Below are 17476 nucleotides of genomic sequence, written 5' to 3' on the forward strand. Positions count from 1 at the left end.
TAGCAAAACTCTTTCCTGGCCCCCCTGAGTTGCACCCATGGCTCTGGAGCTTCTTCCCTGTCAGATCCCAGGAATGTAGCTCCCTCTCTCCAGTCTCCCTTTACAGATTCCAAGCCTAAGCTCTGCCAGAGAATCCCAACAGTCCTCCCCAGCTCCCAGTGAGACCTCAGGACATAGTCATCCTGCTTCCCCAGGCTCAGTGTCCACCTTCTGTCCTTCCAGTGTCTCCCAACCCCCCCCAGGGCCCCACCCCAGGCTTCCTGGTGCCCTGCCTCAGTTCCCAAGCCAGGGGGCTGAATCCCAGACTGCATTTTGTCTCCCAGCCTGATCATCCCCTGATCATTCAAGAGCCCTCTTCCTCCTCAACCTTTCCTAGCTTCCCTCTCTCCTAGATCAGTCTATAGTCTAGATAATATGTATGTGAGTCAGGCAGAGGGGATGCAGGGCGGGCAGAGGACCATGTGGAGGGAGAGGTCTGACTGAGGAGCCATTGAGGCTCTGACTGGTTTCATCCCGTCTGGGATCCCTCTGCCTCCTGTGTCTCTGTGGGAGAATGGGAGAGGAGGGGGGCAGGAGAGAAGGAGTTAGAGAGGGAGGGAAGTAGTTTTTCTGTTCTGACCATCTCCATTTCCAAACCTGACCCTCCCTGCTTCCTCCCTCCCTCTGCAGGGTGGATTCTCTTCCCTGCAGAGGGCCCAAGGCTTTTGTAACTGCTGTGGGGCCTCAACCTTGTGAATCCCTCTAGGTCAACCTGCTGCCTGGAAAGAAAAGAGCAAGACCTCTCCCCCTCTGGGATCTTTCTCCCTGCCTAGCTCAGCTGGCTGAGGACCCAGGCCTGGCCCCAGAAGGGAGTCTGGAGCCAGAAGGAATGACCCCTGGGAGTCACAGTCCCTCTCCTCAGGTGAGTGCAGTCTGTGCCCAGACATCAGCCCCTGAGGCCATTGCCATAGATGTAGAGCATGGTCTATGAAACTGCCAGTATGATCTTCATGGAGCATTTTTGTACAAGGATAGACATTCAAAGCCCTTTATAACCCACTCCCCCCAACCTTTCCAGTCTTCTTACAGCTGACTCCCCAACATATACCCTTACTCCCACTGGCCCTGGCCTCCTGGCTTCTCTCAGCTCTAGGCACTTTCAATGCCTGTCCCCAAGCCTGGAATCCTCTCCCTCCCCAGCTCAGACTACTGACCTCACTGTCTTCCTTTAAGTCCCCTCCAACAACTACAAAGCCCCAGGAAGCCTTCCCTAACCCTCTTCATCCTTCCTCCTTCCCTCTTCCAGTCATGGCCTGTTTGTCCCAGCCTGGCTTCCTTTGGATATATTGGTTTGCTTGCTGTCTCTCCCATTAGATGCTGACTTCCTTGAGGGCAGGGACTGCCTTCTGCCTCTTTTTCTATCCCCAGTGCTTAGCATTGTGCCTGGCACATGAGAGGTGCTTTATAAATGTCTATGGAAATGGATTGACCATTTCTAGTCCTTGAGGAGACCTTGTCACATCGCTCTCTTTTTTCCTGTGCTGTCTCCTTCTCCCCCCTTTCCTGTATCTCCCCTGGTTGTCATGTAGGACCAGCAGAAGACCTTTTCCTGCAGGCAGGATGTCAGAAAGCTCTGTCCATGATACCCCCTGCCATCCTCTGCACTCTTACCTCCCCCAGTGTTCCTTCTTCATCCCTGTGTGTCTGTGTACTTTCAGAAAGAAATGTCTCACTTAGAGAATAGGAGGATTTAGAAATTCTTGGGAATCTCAAAAAGTGGAAAAGAGCCATAAATTCTTCTGCTGTTCAGAAGTCAAACTCTAGACTAAAGGAAGTAAAAGGTGAAATGTGGATTCCAAAGAGACCCGAAATCTGGTATCTGAAAGAAGAAATCATGGTGCTGAAAAAAGGAAAATTTTGTGCCCAGGATGGAGAATTAGTTCCAAACATCAGAATCTCTGATATAGTGAATTCTATGCTTATGATAGAAATAAAAGAAAATGCATTGGGAGACCCTCAGATTTCAAGCTTATTGACCACACACATAGTATACATATAGCAAGTTGGAAATAGAAATGAGCCCTTCCAAGTATCAAAGAATATCTGATTCTGGGGATTAAAATTCTCCAATCTATGAAAAAAGGAGACTGAGGCAGAGCTCTGAGCCAATGGTACTTTATTAAAGGTTCCATTATCCCCTCTGATAAGTGGACCTCATATCTTCTTCAGGGTCTGAGATACCCCCTTCTTCTAGTACCTTGTTTTTACAGGATTTGTTCCCTGGCCATTCTAAAGCAGCCATACAAAATCCAGAATGCCATTGGTTAGCATATGACTCTTAAGCTAAAAGAACTGATGTGTCAGCAGGGTCATGAGTTGGGTGAAGCAAGAACATCTCCACTGATCAGGTGGTCACAAGATGAATGGACTTCTCCTTAGCTTAGGCTGGAGGAGATGGTACAAGCTATATATGCCCTGTAAGAACATATGGGGGGAGAACCACAGGGTGACTTTCTCCATCATGCCACAACCCAGGCTTGGTTTTGGAGAGGGAATTTGAGCGAAACAGGATGGAGATACCTTGGTCAGCATTGTTGTGGTTATGCAAATGAGCGCCACAGCTGGGAAACAAGCGATGAAAATTGCATTAAAGTCTGAGCCTTCTTATGGGACTCTTATTGAATTCTATATTCCTATGTGACTTATACAAAGCATGAACTAATACAGTGCTTTTTCTTAGACGTAATATTTGATATTGACCAGATGAACACATTAAAATCATTGGTAATAATCATTACCCCTTACAGAGTCATAATCATCTGCCTAGTGCTGTTTGAGTAGGGGTCCTCAATGATTCATTTCTCTCCAAGTCTCAAATCTGGCCAGCCTCTCTTTATGTGGTCTACCAGTCTGCCTCTTAACTCATCCTCTTGACTCTTGTTCTACCAAGTATCTACACCTCCCCATACATGTTTAGGTCATTTATTTCTTATGAAGAAACTGGCAACATTTTTCTGATGAATTTGCTCAAATAAAACCCAAATTAATTGAATATTGTTTTTTTTCAATCAATGACGATGCCTCCCTCTTCGTCATTCTTCAGTCATCACCAAGACTTCATAAACCACTTGGGGTTTTTCTCGACAAAGATAGTATGATGGTTTGCCATTTCCTTCTCCAGTTCATTTTACAAAATGAGGAAACTGACACAAGCAGAGTTAAGTGACTTGTCCAGGGTCACAGAGGTAGTAACTTTCTGAGGCCAAATCTGAACTTAGGAAGATGGTATCTTCCTGATACGTAGCCCATTCTGTCCATTATGCAACCTACCTTGCATTTCTCCATCGTTGTTACTTTTATTTCTAAATAATTAATTTTATAATTAAGGAATATATGTCATAGACAAATGAAAACACTCAGAAAGGAAAGGCATAAGCTATTTTGGCTATGACTCATCATCTCCAGAGTAGCTTCAAGCCCTCCATGTAACAAGAGATAACAGTCCTTCACTTGGCTGGGGACTGTCTCTCACACCAAACTGATTCCAGTAAATATCTCTTTAGAATCCTCTTCCTGATAATACTTCATCTCAGCATTCTGTATATTCAAACAAACTAGATCTTTTCCTTAACTTTGTTCTCTTTTAAGTGATCACATTAAATGCTTTTCCCCAGAATGACATGGAACTGCCAGCGTCAAACAGACTTTTCACAGAATTTTCTTTAGAACATATCACATATTAGAAATTATTAAGGAAAAGTGCCCTCAAGTTCTAAAACAAGAGAAAAAGTAGAAATAGAAAAAAATCTACCATTCACCACCTGAAAGAGATGCGAAGAGGAAAACTTGCATGAATGTCATAACCAAGTTTTAAAACTCCCAGGTTAAAGAGAAAACATTGCAAGGAAGAAGAAAAAAATCATTTCAATCCTGTGGAAATCTAGTTAGGATTTCACAAGAACTAATAGATTCTATTCTAGAAGACTGAAGGTCTTGGGACACTATATTTGAAAGAACAAAAGAGCTATGGTTGCATCCAAGAGTAACTTACCCAGCAAAGTTAAGTGTAATCCAGAAAGGGAAAAAAATTGCTATTTGATGATTTGAAAGATTTTGAGGTTTGTAACAAAGAGAGTATCTCATTAGAAAGTTCGATACAAAAAATCCAGAAGAAATATAAGGAAAACATTAAAGACCAATTAAAAGGCCCCCATTAAGATTAAGCTGATTACTTATTATTTATGTTTGTAAGAGTTAACAGTATTCTTAGGACTGTCATCATTATTAAGAAAGTTTGAAAGAAAAGTGGTATGTAAGTTGTCTTGTGGTGAGGTGATGATAAAAAACATAACTGGATATGAAAAGTCAAACTGGAAAAACTCATAGAGAGGAAGCAAGTAGGGCTAGAGGGCTGGGAATGTTGAAGCCTTACTCTTATTTCAATTGAAAAAAGAGACAATATGTACATGTGAAAGGCTGTAGAAGTCTTCTGAATATGTAGAAAGATGAGAAAATTGGGGAACAGGGTCAGGGTGGAACTTTTCAGAGGCTCTGTGGACTGGGATTTAGGAAGGTCAGGAAGAGGGTGGGGAAACTTTTGGAGTCCTTGTGGATTGCAATTGGGGGAAGGAAATAGACCTTTGGAGGTTGGGGGTGGAGATAAAGTAAAAGCAATAGAGTCAAAAGAGAGCAGAAGAGAAAATCATGAGTAAAAATAAGATGGAAGGAAATTCACAGACAGTAATTATCACTTTGAATGTGATTGAGATGTTTACAGCAACTCACTTTGTAGTGACAAAGAACTGGAAATTGCAGGGATCCCCATCCTTTGGGGAAAGGCAGAACAGGTTGTGGTGTGTGGTTGTGATGGATTGCCACTGTGCTGTAAGAAAGGATGAGCTCAATGATGTTAAAAAGGCACAGAAAGACTTGCACAAAATGATTAAGAGTAAAGTAAACAGAACCAAGAGAACACTGTATACAGTAACAGCAATGTTGTGGTCTGAAGAGTTTGAGCAAATAAGTAATTTTGACAATTCTAAAGACACAAATTAAAAATAAAGGACATGTACAGAGTGACACTATCTGCATTCAGAGAAAGAATTACAAATAGTGGTATGTATGGAATAACTTTACATACATATATGCATGTGTACATATACATACAGATGTATATATATGTACACATACACACACACTGTATATATACATATATATGTATTTGTATGTGTGTATATACAAATATATAGTAGCCTCATCTGGGGTTGGGGAAGAGGGAGAAAGAAAAGAAATTTCTCTGGTAACTATTACACATTCAAAGGATTACCAAGTCGTACATGGGAGATGTGCAGTTTCCTGTGTAATCACTTTTTTTCATTGTTTTCTCATTGAAATAGTTGTTTTGCCCATTGAGTTTTAAAAAAGAAAAAGCCAACTTGCTAATCCTAAGAAGCTCACATTCTCATGGAAGAGATACCAGGCAAATCATTTTATACACATAAGATCTATTTGTTATACGAAGTATTGTCGTACATTCATACGTGCATATTGCTATATCTATATTCGTACAATATATAAGATTGGTCTGTGGCTTCCCCTTCCTCTTATCCACAAATTCTCTACTTTGGTCTCTGTGTCCTTTGGATTACAGTAAATCTTCCTATAACTCCATTCAGTAAGAAAGAAAATGAATTCTAGGGTTTACCATAGCTATATTTGTTAGAGATTAAAAAATAATATTTAAATAAAAGAATGTATCACGTCTATCCATTCTGATGAGGAAGCTATTTCCCCTCCTCCTCTCTCAGGCTCCCCCAAGATCCACCTATCTCACAGAGAGAACACAAACTTTCTCCCTGATTCCACAGGGAGATGCACTTCAGAGGAAAATACTACTCTGCTTTATTCTAACTCATCATGTAAAAACCTTTTCTCAAAATTCAGTTGGGCTCTTAAGGACTGTGCTTTTAGAAGGTGATGCTGACTCTCAAAAAGGGTCTGCCCTTTGGGCAAATTCCTTCTCTGCACTTCAGTTTCATTCTGTAAATTAATGAGCTTTGCATTACCAAAATCTGAAGTGTTCTTCAGGTCTGTATTGTATAACTTTTAATGATGTAGGGACTGGTGATGTTCAAGGATGTGGCTGTGGACTTCACCCAGGAGGAGTGGGGCCTGTTGGACCATGCTCAGAAGGAGCTGTACAGGGGGGGTCATGCTGGAGAATGCCCGGAACCTGCTCTCCCTGGGTAAGGACACTTCCTCTGGTAACACTGGGTCTGCCATCAAAGGGTATCTTCATCCTCTGGTGTGCAGGGTTTGGTGTATTTATCAGTTATTAGAGAGAACAGTGTTGGTCTCCTGTCCTGCTGTCTGGTGTTTCCTCTAGAAAGTCTTTGCTTTGTGGAACAGGAGCCTGAGGGTTTCCTTGATGCTCCTGAAGCTTCCCATATTTAGGCAGCTTCAAATTAGTGTGCAAGGATCTGAGATGTGGAACCAACCTCAGGGTCATTTGGTCTGACCTCCACCTGGATGGGAATTCTTTCTGCCAAGTCCCTGAAAACTGCTCAGGTGGCTTCTCCTTACAAGCCTGTCCTCTCTGGTATGGGTGGAGGATCCAGAATATCCTCCTTTTAACAAGCATCAGTTATGACTTCTACTTGCTCCTTCTATAGCAAGTTTCTCCTTAATCCTCCTCCCTATTGCCCTCAAATTCCAGCAGAGATGGTGGGAAAAGAAGAGAAGGGAGGAGCATTTATTTTCACCTACGGTATACCAGGCTCTGGGCCCAGGGCTTTCTTTACGTTGTTATGTCACTTCATCCTCACAATAACCTTCCAGGTTAGGAGATATTATTGTCCTTTTTTGACACTTGAGGAAAATGAGGCAAATGGAGGTTTAAATGACATGTCCTGTGGAGCACAGGTAGTAACTGTCTGAGGCTGGATTAGGCTCTGGCACGCCTCACTCTAGGCCCAGGGCTCTCTCCGCGGCACCATCAGCGGCCTCTCATTTCTACAGAATGGCAAGTGTGACATGAGTCCATCCTTCTGTGAAAAAGGTTCACCAAGACCAAATTTTGTGATCCCAGCCTGGTTCAATGATCTTCCCCCTCACCTCTCCTCAAAGCTTAGACAAGAAATGCTATGAGATTATCCTTCAAGAGTCCTGGGAACCACTCTGGGATTCTTGCTTAGATGTCCCTGGCTTTGCCAGGAATAAGAGACTGGCCAGGAAATAGAAATTAGATCAAATGGTATTTATTGAGTGTGCCAGCAGGAGACTCTCACCTGAAGAGGCAAAGATGGCCCAGTACATGGGCAGTACATCATAAATGAACAGTACATCAGGTTTCTGTATGTACCAGGAAGTCAGGAATGGGGGAGAGGGACAGGGCAAAAGGTGATTGGTCAAGGTTCCTGTTTCTTGTGCTTCAGATTGATCTTACATAATAACCTTTTTTAGAATTTAATTGTAATTGATTATTTTATTAATCATATTTATATAATTTTAATATTTATTTTACCATATTTTATATGCATTTGTGTTTATTATTAAATTTACGTAATTAATATAACTATTAATTACATATGCTTTAATTAATTTAATTAAGATTTAGTTTTTGGAATGAGGAATTTCTGCCAGAATGGGACTTGACAGGATGCAGGGCAGAGGTCTGGCTCTTTCTCAGAACTGGTTGTACAATATGATAATGTGGCACATCCTGTTTTGGGTAACTTGCATTACAAGCACTAATGGGTGAGTACAGGCTCATGTGTGTGAACATAATGGAGTGAATCTCAGAATGGAGCCGCTCTGGGTCTGAATGCATTTCTCTAAAGAGAACTGAATACCAGGCTTCTCTCCATGCTTATCCCTAACTGACTCCCCATGCCCAGGGTTTCCTGTTCCCAGAGAAGATATGATCTCTTATTTTGAGCAAAGGGAAGCACCATGGATGCTGGAGCAAGAAGACCTGGGGAGCCGCTTTCTAGGTGAGTGAGGTGAAAGCAGATTTATGAGATCTGGGTTTTTGAGAGGCTGCTATGTGTTGTGGTGAAACAAGTACTAGATCTGGGGCAGGAAGACCTGACTTGAAATTCTTTTTCAGATATTACCCAGCTGTGGCTTCATGGATCAGTCATTGAACCACTGAGCCTCAGTTTCTCCATCTGTAATGAGAGGAGTTTGGACTCCATGGCCTTTCACCTCCCTTCCAGGGATCAGTGTATGATCTTAAAACAAGTCATTTAGAATTTGGTGGCATAAAAGTGCAAAAAGGGGTTAGGGCATGCTATATGAGTTTTCTCCTAGACTTTCTCCAAGTCAACCCTAAACTTTTTAGTGCCTCCTGTGTTGCAGACCCTGTACAAAGCACTGCACACATAAATCAATGAAACGGATGTCCCCTGCTCCCATGGAGCTCACAGTCTGCTGGGCAGAGAGCACACCAACAGTAATGTTGTCCACTATAGACAGAATGAATTGGAACCAGTCAAGAGAGTGAATGCCCTAAATTTAAGAATTATTAAAAGCTTAGAAAGAAGCCTTTGCAATCTCCAGTGTTAGTTCTGGTGCAGTTCCATCAAGGTTAGAATCTGACTAAGGTGACTACTTAGAGGTGATTGAGTACAAGAAAGGGACGGAAACAGGACTGAGGCCTGAACATGCATTCAATAAGGAGGGGAGAGACCAGAATGCAGGGAATAGAGGTAGAGGCTGGAGACTGCTGTCAGCCCTGAGCCCAGGCAGGGAATCAGTAAACATTGATAAAGGGCCTTCTGTTTTAGGCACTGTGCTAAGCCATGAGGATACAAAGAAGGCAAAAGACAGTGTCTGCTGTCACAGAGCTCAGAATCGAGTTTACAAACAAATACTGATACAGGCAAAAGGGTGTGTTGGAATGGAAATAAAATTTAGTTCAAGGAAATAAAAGGAGTGAGGATAATATAGGTTTAAGAAGCAGAACAGAATTGGGGAGGAAGCAGTCAAAATTAAATGAAAGTAATAGCATTTATACAGCAGCTACTATGTGTCATGCAGTGCCCAAATATTGTCTTATTTTTTCCTCATAAGAACCCTGGCAGTAAGATGCTATAATTATACCCATTTTACAGATTAAAAAAACCAGACAAACAGAGGTCTTGTGACTTCCCTGGGGTCACAGGACGAGCAAGTTTCTGAGGTGGAATTGGAAATCAGGTCTTCCTGATTCAAGGCCTAGCATTCTATCCATTGCATCACTGTATTCTCATTTAAAATGGAACATGATGAAAATGCTCACTCCTGGATATGGTGGAAAATGGAAGGCAATTTGACATGTCTCCAGGTGATGGAAATTCATTTTTTTAGCTCTCTAACCAGTTGCAATGAATTGCTAATTACTATTTTTAAAATTTACTTTTCTATTGGCTCTAGGCAAGTACCACATTAAATGACAAATGTGCTTGAAGGTCAATTGGAAATATTGCTTTTTGTTGTTTTTTTTTAAATTAGTGTTGGTATACAAAACAACCTTGGAAGGATAGAATTTCTTCTGAAGACTGTTATTTCTCCCACTGGTAAAGTTTCTACACATTCACTGAAACTGAATGACTAACCCATACTGCCAACCAATTCTTTTGAGTAGCTGCCAAACAGAAGAAGAGTAAAATGGACAGAGGGGAAGTTCCAATTAGAAAACAACCTGAGCATTTCAATGAGTGGCATTTTAAGGTCTGTAGTGGGGGTTCATGATGGTTTCATGATGGAGTCTACCGTGCATGCCTGGTGATGTTGGTTTTCCAATAGGCTGCCCTCAGTGCTGCAAGAATGTAAACCTAAGTAAGTTCTTGATCAGGTGATTTCAGGTTTAATGATATGTGATTACAAGGTAGACCAAGAAAGAGAAGAGCATTCCAGTGGAGTAGTAGACAGCCACCGAGGGTCTTTGCATGCCTGTGACAATTTTCACGTAAATGTCCAACCTTCTTGGAAGTTTGCTAACAATTTGATGTCAAGTTGAGAAACTGAAAGAATATGTTGCATTTGGTCAGAAGCAGTCAGAGTTTGAGGTTCTCACTGCATGCTCCCCAGAAGCTGTGTATTCCTAATCGTGATGGTATGGAATCACTGCAAAAAGACAGCTGTTAAGATTGGAACATGCACATACTTGTGCCATTAGGTAAATTTCTTTGTGACCCAATTGAACAGTTATTTACTGCTTAAGGTACCAGTGACAAATTTCCAGCTAAAATTCCTTGGACTGTTTTCTTAATCCTTCAAGGAATTAGTGAATCTCGAAAGAGAAGGGGTGCAAGAGGACCAATAGTAAAGCATGCTGACCACTTCTGTACAAAAGAATGATCAACTCAGATTCCTTTATGAGTCATATTTTCAGACATGGGCAATCCATGCATTTCTTTAAATTGGGTTTTATAGGAAGCTTTGAATTTTATTGTAATGAGCAGAGGCATTTAAAGATAATTTTAAAAAAGAAATAAGTAATTGCTATCTCAAAAAATTAATGGGTTAAAACACAATCCCTTCTGCCACAGGTAAATGCAAAAAAAAAGTGTTGGTGACCTGAGATCATGCAACAGAGAACCTAAGATTGAAAGTGATTCCCAGGGAAATTACATTATGCTTACAGACAGACTAGATCATGAAATAATTTGAATATTTAATATGTGTCCACCAAATGGCATGGTAGCTATGAAAAAAGGATTTAAAGTGGAGATAATTTATCTAGTACTCTGGACAGAGCAGGCTCATTCACAGCTCCTGGGATTTGGGTCAAATGACTGCATTCTGAGCTCATGGTCTGAGTTGTGAATGTGAAGAGAATGATGGCCCTACCTGGGTCACAGGTTTCTTGTGATGATCCAATGTAAATTCATGCATAAGCTCTTTTGAAATTAAATCATCTTTAGGATGTGAGGCAAGGGCATTTTAAAATGATTGTTTCTATCCTTTGAAGATGTTTTTCTTTGCCCAGGGAAATAGAAAGTAATTGAGTTTTTGTTCTGCCTGTGGAGCAAGGGGGATATAAGTGTGTGTGTGTGTGTGTGTGTGTGTGTGTGTGTGTGTGTGTGTGTGGTGTCTATATTTGTTTTATTGGTGATTTTTTTTTCATAAGGAGAGATTAGAGTTGAAATGAAGGAAATTACAGAAGAGTTAAGCCTTTCTGTGGAAGAAACTCATAAGCAAAGATTCATGTGTGATTGTGCCTCTGAATTCAATTGGAGAGAAGTCTGCACAACGCCTGACTGTGAAAGTATCCGCACTGCAGAGAAATATGACTATAAGCAATGTCAAAAGGATTTTACAGAAAGGAAGTATTTTATTGTACCTCAGAGAATCCATACAGTAGAGAAACCTTATAAATGTCATCAATGTGGAAAGACTTTTAAATGGAAGGACAGTCTTGTTAAACATGAGAGAATTCACACTGGAGAGAAACCTTATGAATGTCTTCAATGTGGAAAAGCTTTTAGAGAGAAGAAATCTCTTATTGCACATAAGAGAATCCACACTGGAGAGAAACCTTATGAATGTCTTCAATGTGGAAAGACTTTTAGAGAGAAGAAATCTCTTAATGCACATCAGAAAATCCACACTGCAGAGAAACCTTATGAATGTCATGAGTGTGGAAATACTTTTATACAGAGGGCTCGTCTTATTATACATCAGAGAGCACACACTGGAGAGAAACCTTATGTGTGTAATCAATGTGAAAAGGCTTTTAGAGAGAAGAGGACTCTTATTGCACATCAGAGAATCCACACTGGAGAGAAACCTTATAAATGTAATCAATGTGGAAAGGCTTTTAAATGGTGGAACAGTCTTACTCTGCATCAGAGAATCCACACTGGAGAAAAACTTTATGAATGTACCCAATGTGGAAAGACTTTCAGAAGTAGGAGGGCTATTAGTGAACATCAGAGAATCCACACTGGAGAGAAACCTTATGAATGCGATCAATGTGGAAAGGCTTTTACAAGGAGGAATGGTCTTACTATGCATCAGAGAACCCACACTGGAGAGAAACCTTATGAATGTAATCAATGTGGAAAGACTTTCACAAGGACAGATGGTCTTATTAAACATCAAAGAGTCCACAGTGCAGAGAAACCTTATGATTGTAATCAATGTGGAAAGGCTTTTAAATGGAGGCAAGGTCTTAAGCTACATCAGAGAATCCACACTGGAGGGGAAAATTATGAAGATTATCAATGTGGAAAGTATTTCAAATGCAGACAGAGTATTGGTGAACATCACAGGAACTACACTGGAAAGAAACCTTATGAATGCAATCAATGTGGAAAGGCTTTTAATAGGTGGAACAATCTTACTCAACATCAGAGAACACACACTGGAGAAAAACCTTATGACTGTAATCAATGTGGAAAAGATTTTAGGTGGAAGAGATGTCTTGTTGCTCATCAGAAAATCCATACTGGAGAGAAACCTTATGACAATAATCAATGTGGAAAGGCTTTCCGAGGTGTCTCCAATGTTTCTAAACATCAGAAAAGCCACACCGAGAAGAAATATAAATGCAATCGTTGTGGAAAGACTTTCATATATAGAAAGAGTATTGATGACCATCAGAGGATCCACACTGGAGAAAAACCTTATGAATGTAATCAGTGTGGAAAGACTTTTATACAGAAGGACAGTCTTATTAAACATGAGAGAATCCACACTGGAGAGAAACCTTATAACTACAATCAATATGGAAAGGATTTTAAGGAAAAAAGAGGTCTTACTCTACATCAGAGAGTCCACACTAGAGAGAAACTTTATGAATGCAATAAAAGTGGAAAAGATTTTACATGGAGGGATGTTTTTATTGTTGATCAGAGAATCCACATTGGACAGCAACAGTATGAATGCAATCAGTGTGGAAAGACTTTTGCATACAAAGGCAGTCTTGTTCAGCATCAGAGAATCCACACTGGAGAGAAACCTTATGAATGTGATCAATGTGGAAAGGCTTTTAAATGGTGTACCAGTCTTATTCTACATCAGAGAATCCACACAGGAGAGAACCCTTATGAATGCACTGAGTGTGGAAAGGCTTTTAAATGGTGTTCTGGTCTGATTCTACATCAGAGAATGCACAGTGGAGAAAAACCTTATGAATGTACCCAATGTGGAAAGACTTTTACACAGAAAAACAATCTTACCCAACATCAGAGAGTCCACAGTGGAGAGAAACCTTAAGAAGGTAATCATGCTGTAAAGCTTTCTGGCTAAAGTCAGTCTTTGTTTACCATCAGAGAATTGGTGGAAGATAAAGGAATCTTATAACTGACCTGAATGAGGAAAGGCGTTGAAACAGAGTACAATGCTTCTTAGCAGAAAAATCACTCTGGATTCAAGTCATCTACAGACTGTATGGGAAGGCTTTCAACCAGAGATCATCTCTTATCCTCTTATCAGAGGATTTATAATGAAAAGAAACCTTATGAACATGCTCCATGGGTACATGCCTTTCTCTGGAACATGGAGGTCACAGGTGAAGGTTAAATTTTGTTTCTGACTGTAACAGAAAAGTGAGATAAGAAAAATAATTGTTGCCAACCCTCAAGGTTGCAAAACCAGAAAAGTAGGTAAGAAGTTGATAGCCTACAGAATCCACCTGGATGTTCTCAGAAATAGAATGTCTTCAGAATAAGGAAAAGAGTTTGTGTCAATATTATGTCAACTGGGGAACAATTTTTGGTGAAGGGAAGAAAAATCAGATTTGTTTGATCAAGGATATAAAAATTGGGGCATTTTAAGGGGAATGTTGTGTTGTCCTGCAGGACACCTCCATGCATGTGTTCAGCCTACATTTGAGGCCACTGCATGTGACAGTCAAGAAACTTCTCATTAGCTTGAGATCCTTTCTGCCTGCTGATTTTGGTGACCCAACAATCATGGTGATGAGGCAGGGATTCCCCTGACAGACTTGAGGCAGAGCAGAACCATTGTGTGAACAAAGCAGCCCATCCTCAGCAGGCAAGAGGTCTTATACTCTCTATCTACAATGCTTCCCATGGTTGTGCCTGCTCTGCCAGCCTGGAAAGGAAAGGGAAAGGAATCCAGTTCCATGTCAGAGGCCTCGAGGCTGCTTGTCACAGGCTCTCTACAGATCAATGAAGGGCTCATGTCCTGAGGACAGCACCCGCATCACAGTGATGGTTTCCACTTCCGAGACCAGCAGGTTGGACATGATGGAGCAATTCAAGAGGCATTATGGGAAGTCTCTGTATTCTCTCATCAAGGCAAGTCAGAGGAGTTTTGCTTTTCCAGAAAAGGCAAACACTGATAGGAAGAAAGCTTTCTAATGAAATTCATTTGGATGCTAATGAGGACTCAAGCCCACTTCTTGTTCCCTTGTCACTGAATTTATCAGAGAATCTTGAGTCGGAAGGGCCTTCAGAGGCCACCTAGGCCAAACCATACCTGTAGAGGCCTCACTTTGAAATCATTTCTGCTTGAAGACCAGCCAGGAAGGCAGCCTATTATTAGGACTCTGTTCACCATGCCAGGCTGAAATCTGCCTCTTGCAGCTTATTCTCATTGGTTCTAGGTCTTCCCTCTGGGGTCAAACAGAACAAGTGTGATTCACCTTAGACATGAGAGCCTTTCAGGTATTTGAGGAGTATTTCATTTTTCCCACCAAGTTTTCTCTTATTCTGGAAAAGTTGCCTCAGTACTGTCAACTTATTTAGCATAGCCTTAATTACAACATATTCATAGGCCTTCTTTTGGTTATATTCCAACTTGTCAGTGCCACTTGTTGATTATCTCCAATTTATCATAGATAAGTAGAAATGAATATCTTCTTTGTCCATATTTATTTGTCTAGAGGTAGCTGCCAAAAGTGCCACAAAACTGGAGTATAAATTAGTTTGTAAAATCTTATACATGTGTAATCTGTTTTTACTAACAATGGTGGAACGACTTTGGCACCCCAACATCTGTCAGTTGTGGATACATTTATGGATTAGTTAGAAATAGGAGCATTCATGACTTGTCTTGACCTGTTTCTTGCCACTGGACTCTGAGAACTCTGGAGGAGAGAGTGAGGCAGATAACTTTACACAGCTCTGGCTCACTTAAATTCAGCTCACTTGCTGTGCGAAGAAGCTCATGAGTTCAAAAGTTCAATGTTCCTCTCTCAGTTAAATGCAAAAGCTCAATTTTGCTATCAGTTGCTTTTAATTGAAGAAAAGTTCTAAGCCAAGTTTAAAAGTGTAGTGTTGTATTAAGATACTTTACTTCAAAAGGAATTATTATCTCAGCACCAGCTCCAAATCACTTTGTGTTAAGGAAACTTGGGATCTTCTTTACCTTTAAGCTTCCTGATGCAGTTGTAGGCCATCTGTTGTTATCTCTACCAGCCAGGATGATGCCATTCCTTGAAATATTGTCTCTGGGTGTTTTTGTACAATTCGAAGAAATTTGTTATCTGTAATTAGTTATTTCTGCAAGATCCAGGTGAAAAATGTCAACCTTTTCAAAATGAAAGAGGGGCTGTTCCCAGCCCACATTTCAGACTTTCCACCAATCACATTGTCTCTGCTCCCATAATGCTGTCGGTCCCGTAACCATCCATATTGTTTTCCCCACCCAACAACTTGTGTTCTTTGTTCTGTTTTTTCTTGAATATGTATTTTTTACTGAAAGAAATCATTCATAAATGAACATACAAAAAAGTGTGCCAACACATGAGTAAATAAAATAATGACAAAGGACAGCTTTTGGGAAAGGTGTGTGGTCTGTTGTTTGTTTGTTCCTGAAATATCTTTAGAATCCAGTGCCAAAGTGCACCCCAGACACCTTTTCAAAAGGTAAAGGCAAGTTCAGAAAACCTAGTGATGGACAAACCTAAACCTACCTCTCCTCCTCCAGGACTTGGAGCTCCATGGGGAAGCCATTGGCCCTCTGTTTCAATAAATTCATGTTAACAAATAAACTGCTAGTGCTCAGAGCTTCATTGACATGATTTTCCTTGTGACAATTAATTCTTGTGGTCTAGAGACCACCAATACAATCTCTCCTGAAGGAAAGCTTTATCTTATAGAATCTTTTCATGGAAACCATGGTCATCAAATTAGATCTGATTATCTTGAGGCCATGCTGTGTCGACCTGAAAACTTAGTTAAAGAAAAGGCACAGGCTAAATGCATACATTTTATGATTTAATTAATTAAACAAATCTCCATAAACATAACGGTTACATAGCGCTACGGAGCCAGGATCAAATCTGGCTGTGCGGTACAGAAATCTGGTTTTATATATTTTGCCATGAGAAAGGAGCTCTCTTAGTTGAACAAATCATAAATTTAGTAAGACAAGACAATTAACAAAGAAACGTGGGTTGGGCTTTGTGATTCCAGGCTGTGTAAACATATGTCTCTGTGACATACAATAAGAAAGGAAATCCTGCCACTCTAGTGGCAGGCTTCCTGTCCTAAACAGGCACCTGAAACAGCTGACACAGGAAAGGGTAAACAAAGTTTCAATTGAAATTACAACCCAGGACATCTGTGTTTTTCCTCATCACCAAGATGCCAGGAGAAGGGTCTCCTAAGGAAGTTACTAAGTCAACGCTATCTGCTTTTCTGACAAAAGGCATTTTCTGAGTAACAAAGAAGTCTGTTAGGTCCAGACTCTTCTTAATTCAAGCTTTGGCCCTTATTAAAGCCCAAAATTTATATTAAATATTATCAACTGACAGTCCTAACTGATTTGTTGTTCTGTCATTTCACTCTTATCAGACTCTTTGTGACCCCATTTTGGGGGGAGGTGGTTCTTGGCAAACATGTTGGAGTGGTTTGTCATTTCCTTCTCCAGTTCATTTTACTGATAATAAAACATCAGGCAAACAGAGTTAAGTGAGTTGGTCAGGTTGACATACCTTGTATCTGTAGATGGATTTGAACTCATGTAGTTGAGTCTTCCTGATTCTGTGACATCCAATAGCTGTCCTCAGTCTCACTCAAAGGAGTCTTTAAGCTGATACATTTGTTGTTGAGCCATTCAGTTCTGTCCAAGTTCATGTTCAAATTTCTCCATGTCACTATCCATCTCATCCTCTGCTTTATCCTTCTTTTTCCTTCTATCTTTCCAACATCAGGGTCTTTCCTAGTTCAGCTTCATGTTTGACCCTTCAGTGAATAGACCGAGTTAATTTCTTTCAGTATTGCCTGACGTGACCTTTCTGCTGTCCAAAGGACTCTCAAAAGTCTTCTCCAGCACCACAATTTAATTTGTTGATTCTGTGGTGCTGAGCTTTCCTTATACTGGAACTCTGACAGCCAAACTACTGGAAGGCTGATAGCTTTCACTGTATGGACACAAGGACACTCTCGAGGTCTCTCTCAAGAACTTGGGAATTGATTATGGAACATGGGAGACACTGGCACAGGTCCACTCACCATGGCATATCCACATCAGAAAGGGTGCTGTGCTCTATGAGGAAAGCAGAATTGAAACAGCTCAGAGAAAACATAAGACGTGCAAA

The 17476-nt window shown here is 40.8% G+C and overlaps 1 protein-coding gene across 1 annotated transcript in view; it reads left to right on the top strand.

Annotated features, from left to right (window-relative positions):
* Nucleotides 1-15706, top strand: part of LOC140498824 (uncharacterized) — a 16679-nt gene extending 973 nt beyond the window's left edge. Inside the window, 5 exon segments of the mRNA XM_072599592.1 lie at nucleotides 746-901; nucleotides 6097-6183; nucleotides 6185-6224; nucleotides 7875-7970; nucleotides 11093-15706. Coding sequence (XP_072455693.1) covers nucleotides 746-901; nucleotides 6097-6183; nucleotides 6185-6224; nucleotides 7875-7970; nucleotides 11093-13182 — 2469 coding nt within the window. The 3' untranslated portion in view covers nucleotides 13183-15706.
* The last annotated feature ends 1770 nt before the right edge of the window (nucleotides 15707-17476 follow it).

Source organism: Notamacropus eugenii, chromosome 4, assembly GCF_028372415.1.
Source record: "Notamacropus eugenii isolate mMacEug1 chromosome 4, mMacEug1.pri_v2, whole genome shotgun sequence".
NCBI lineage: Eukaryota > Metazoa > Chordata > Mammalia > Diprotodontia > Macropodidae > Notamacropus > Notamacropus eugenii.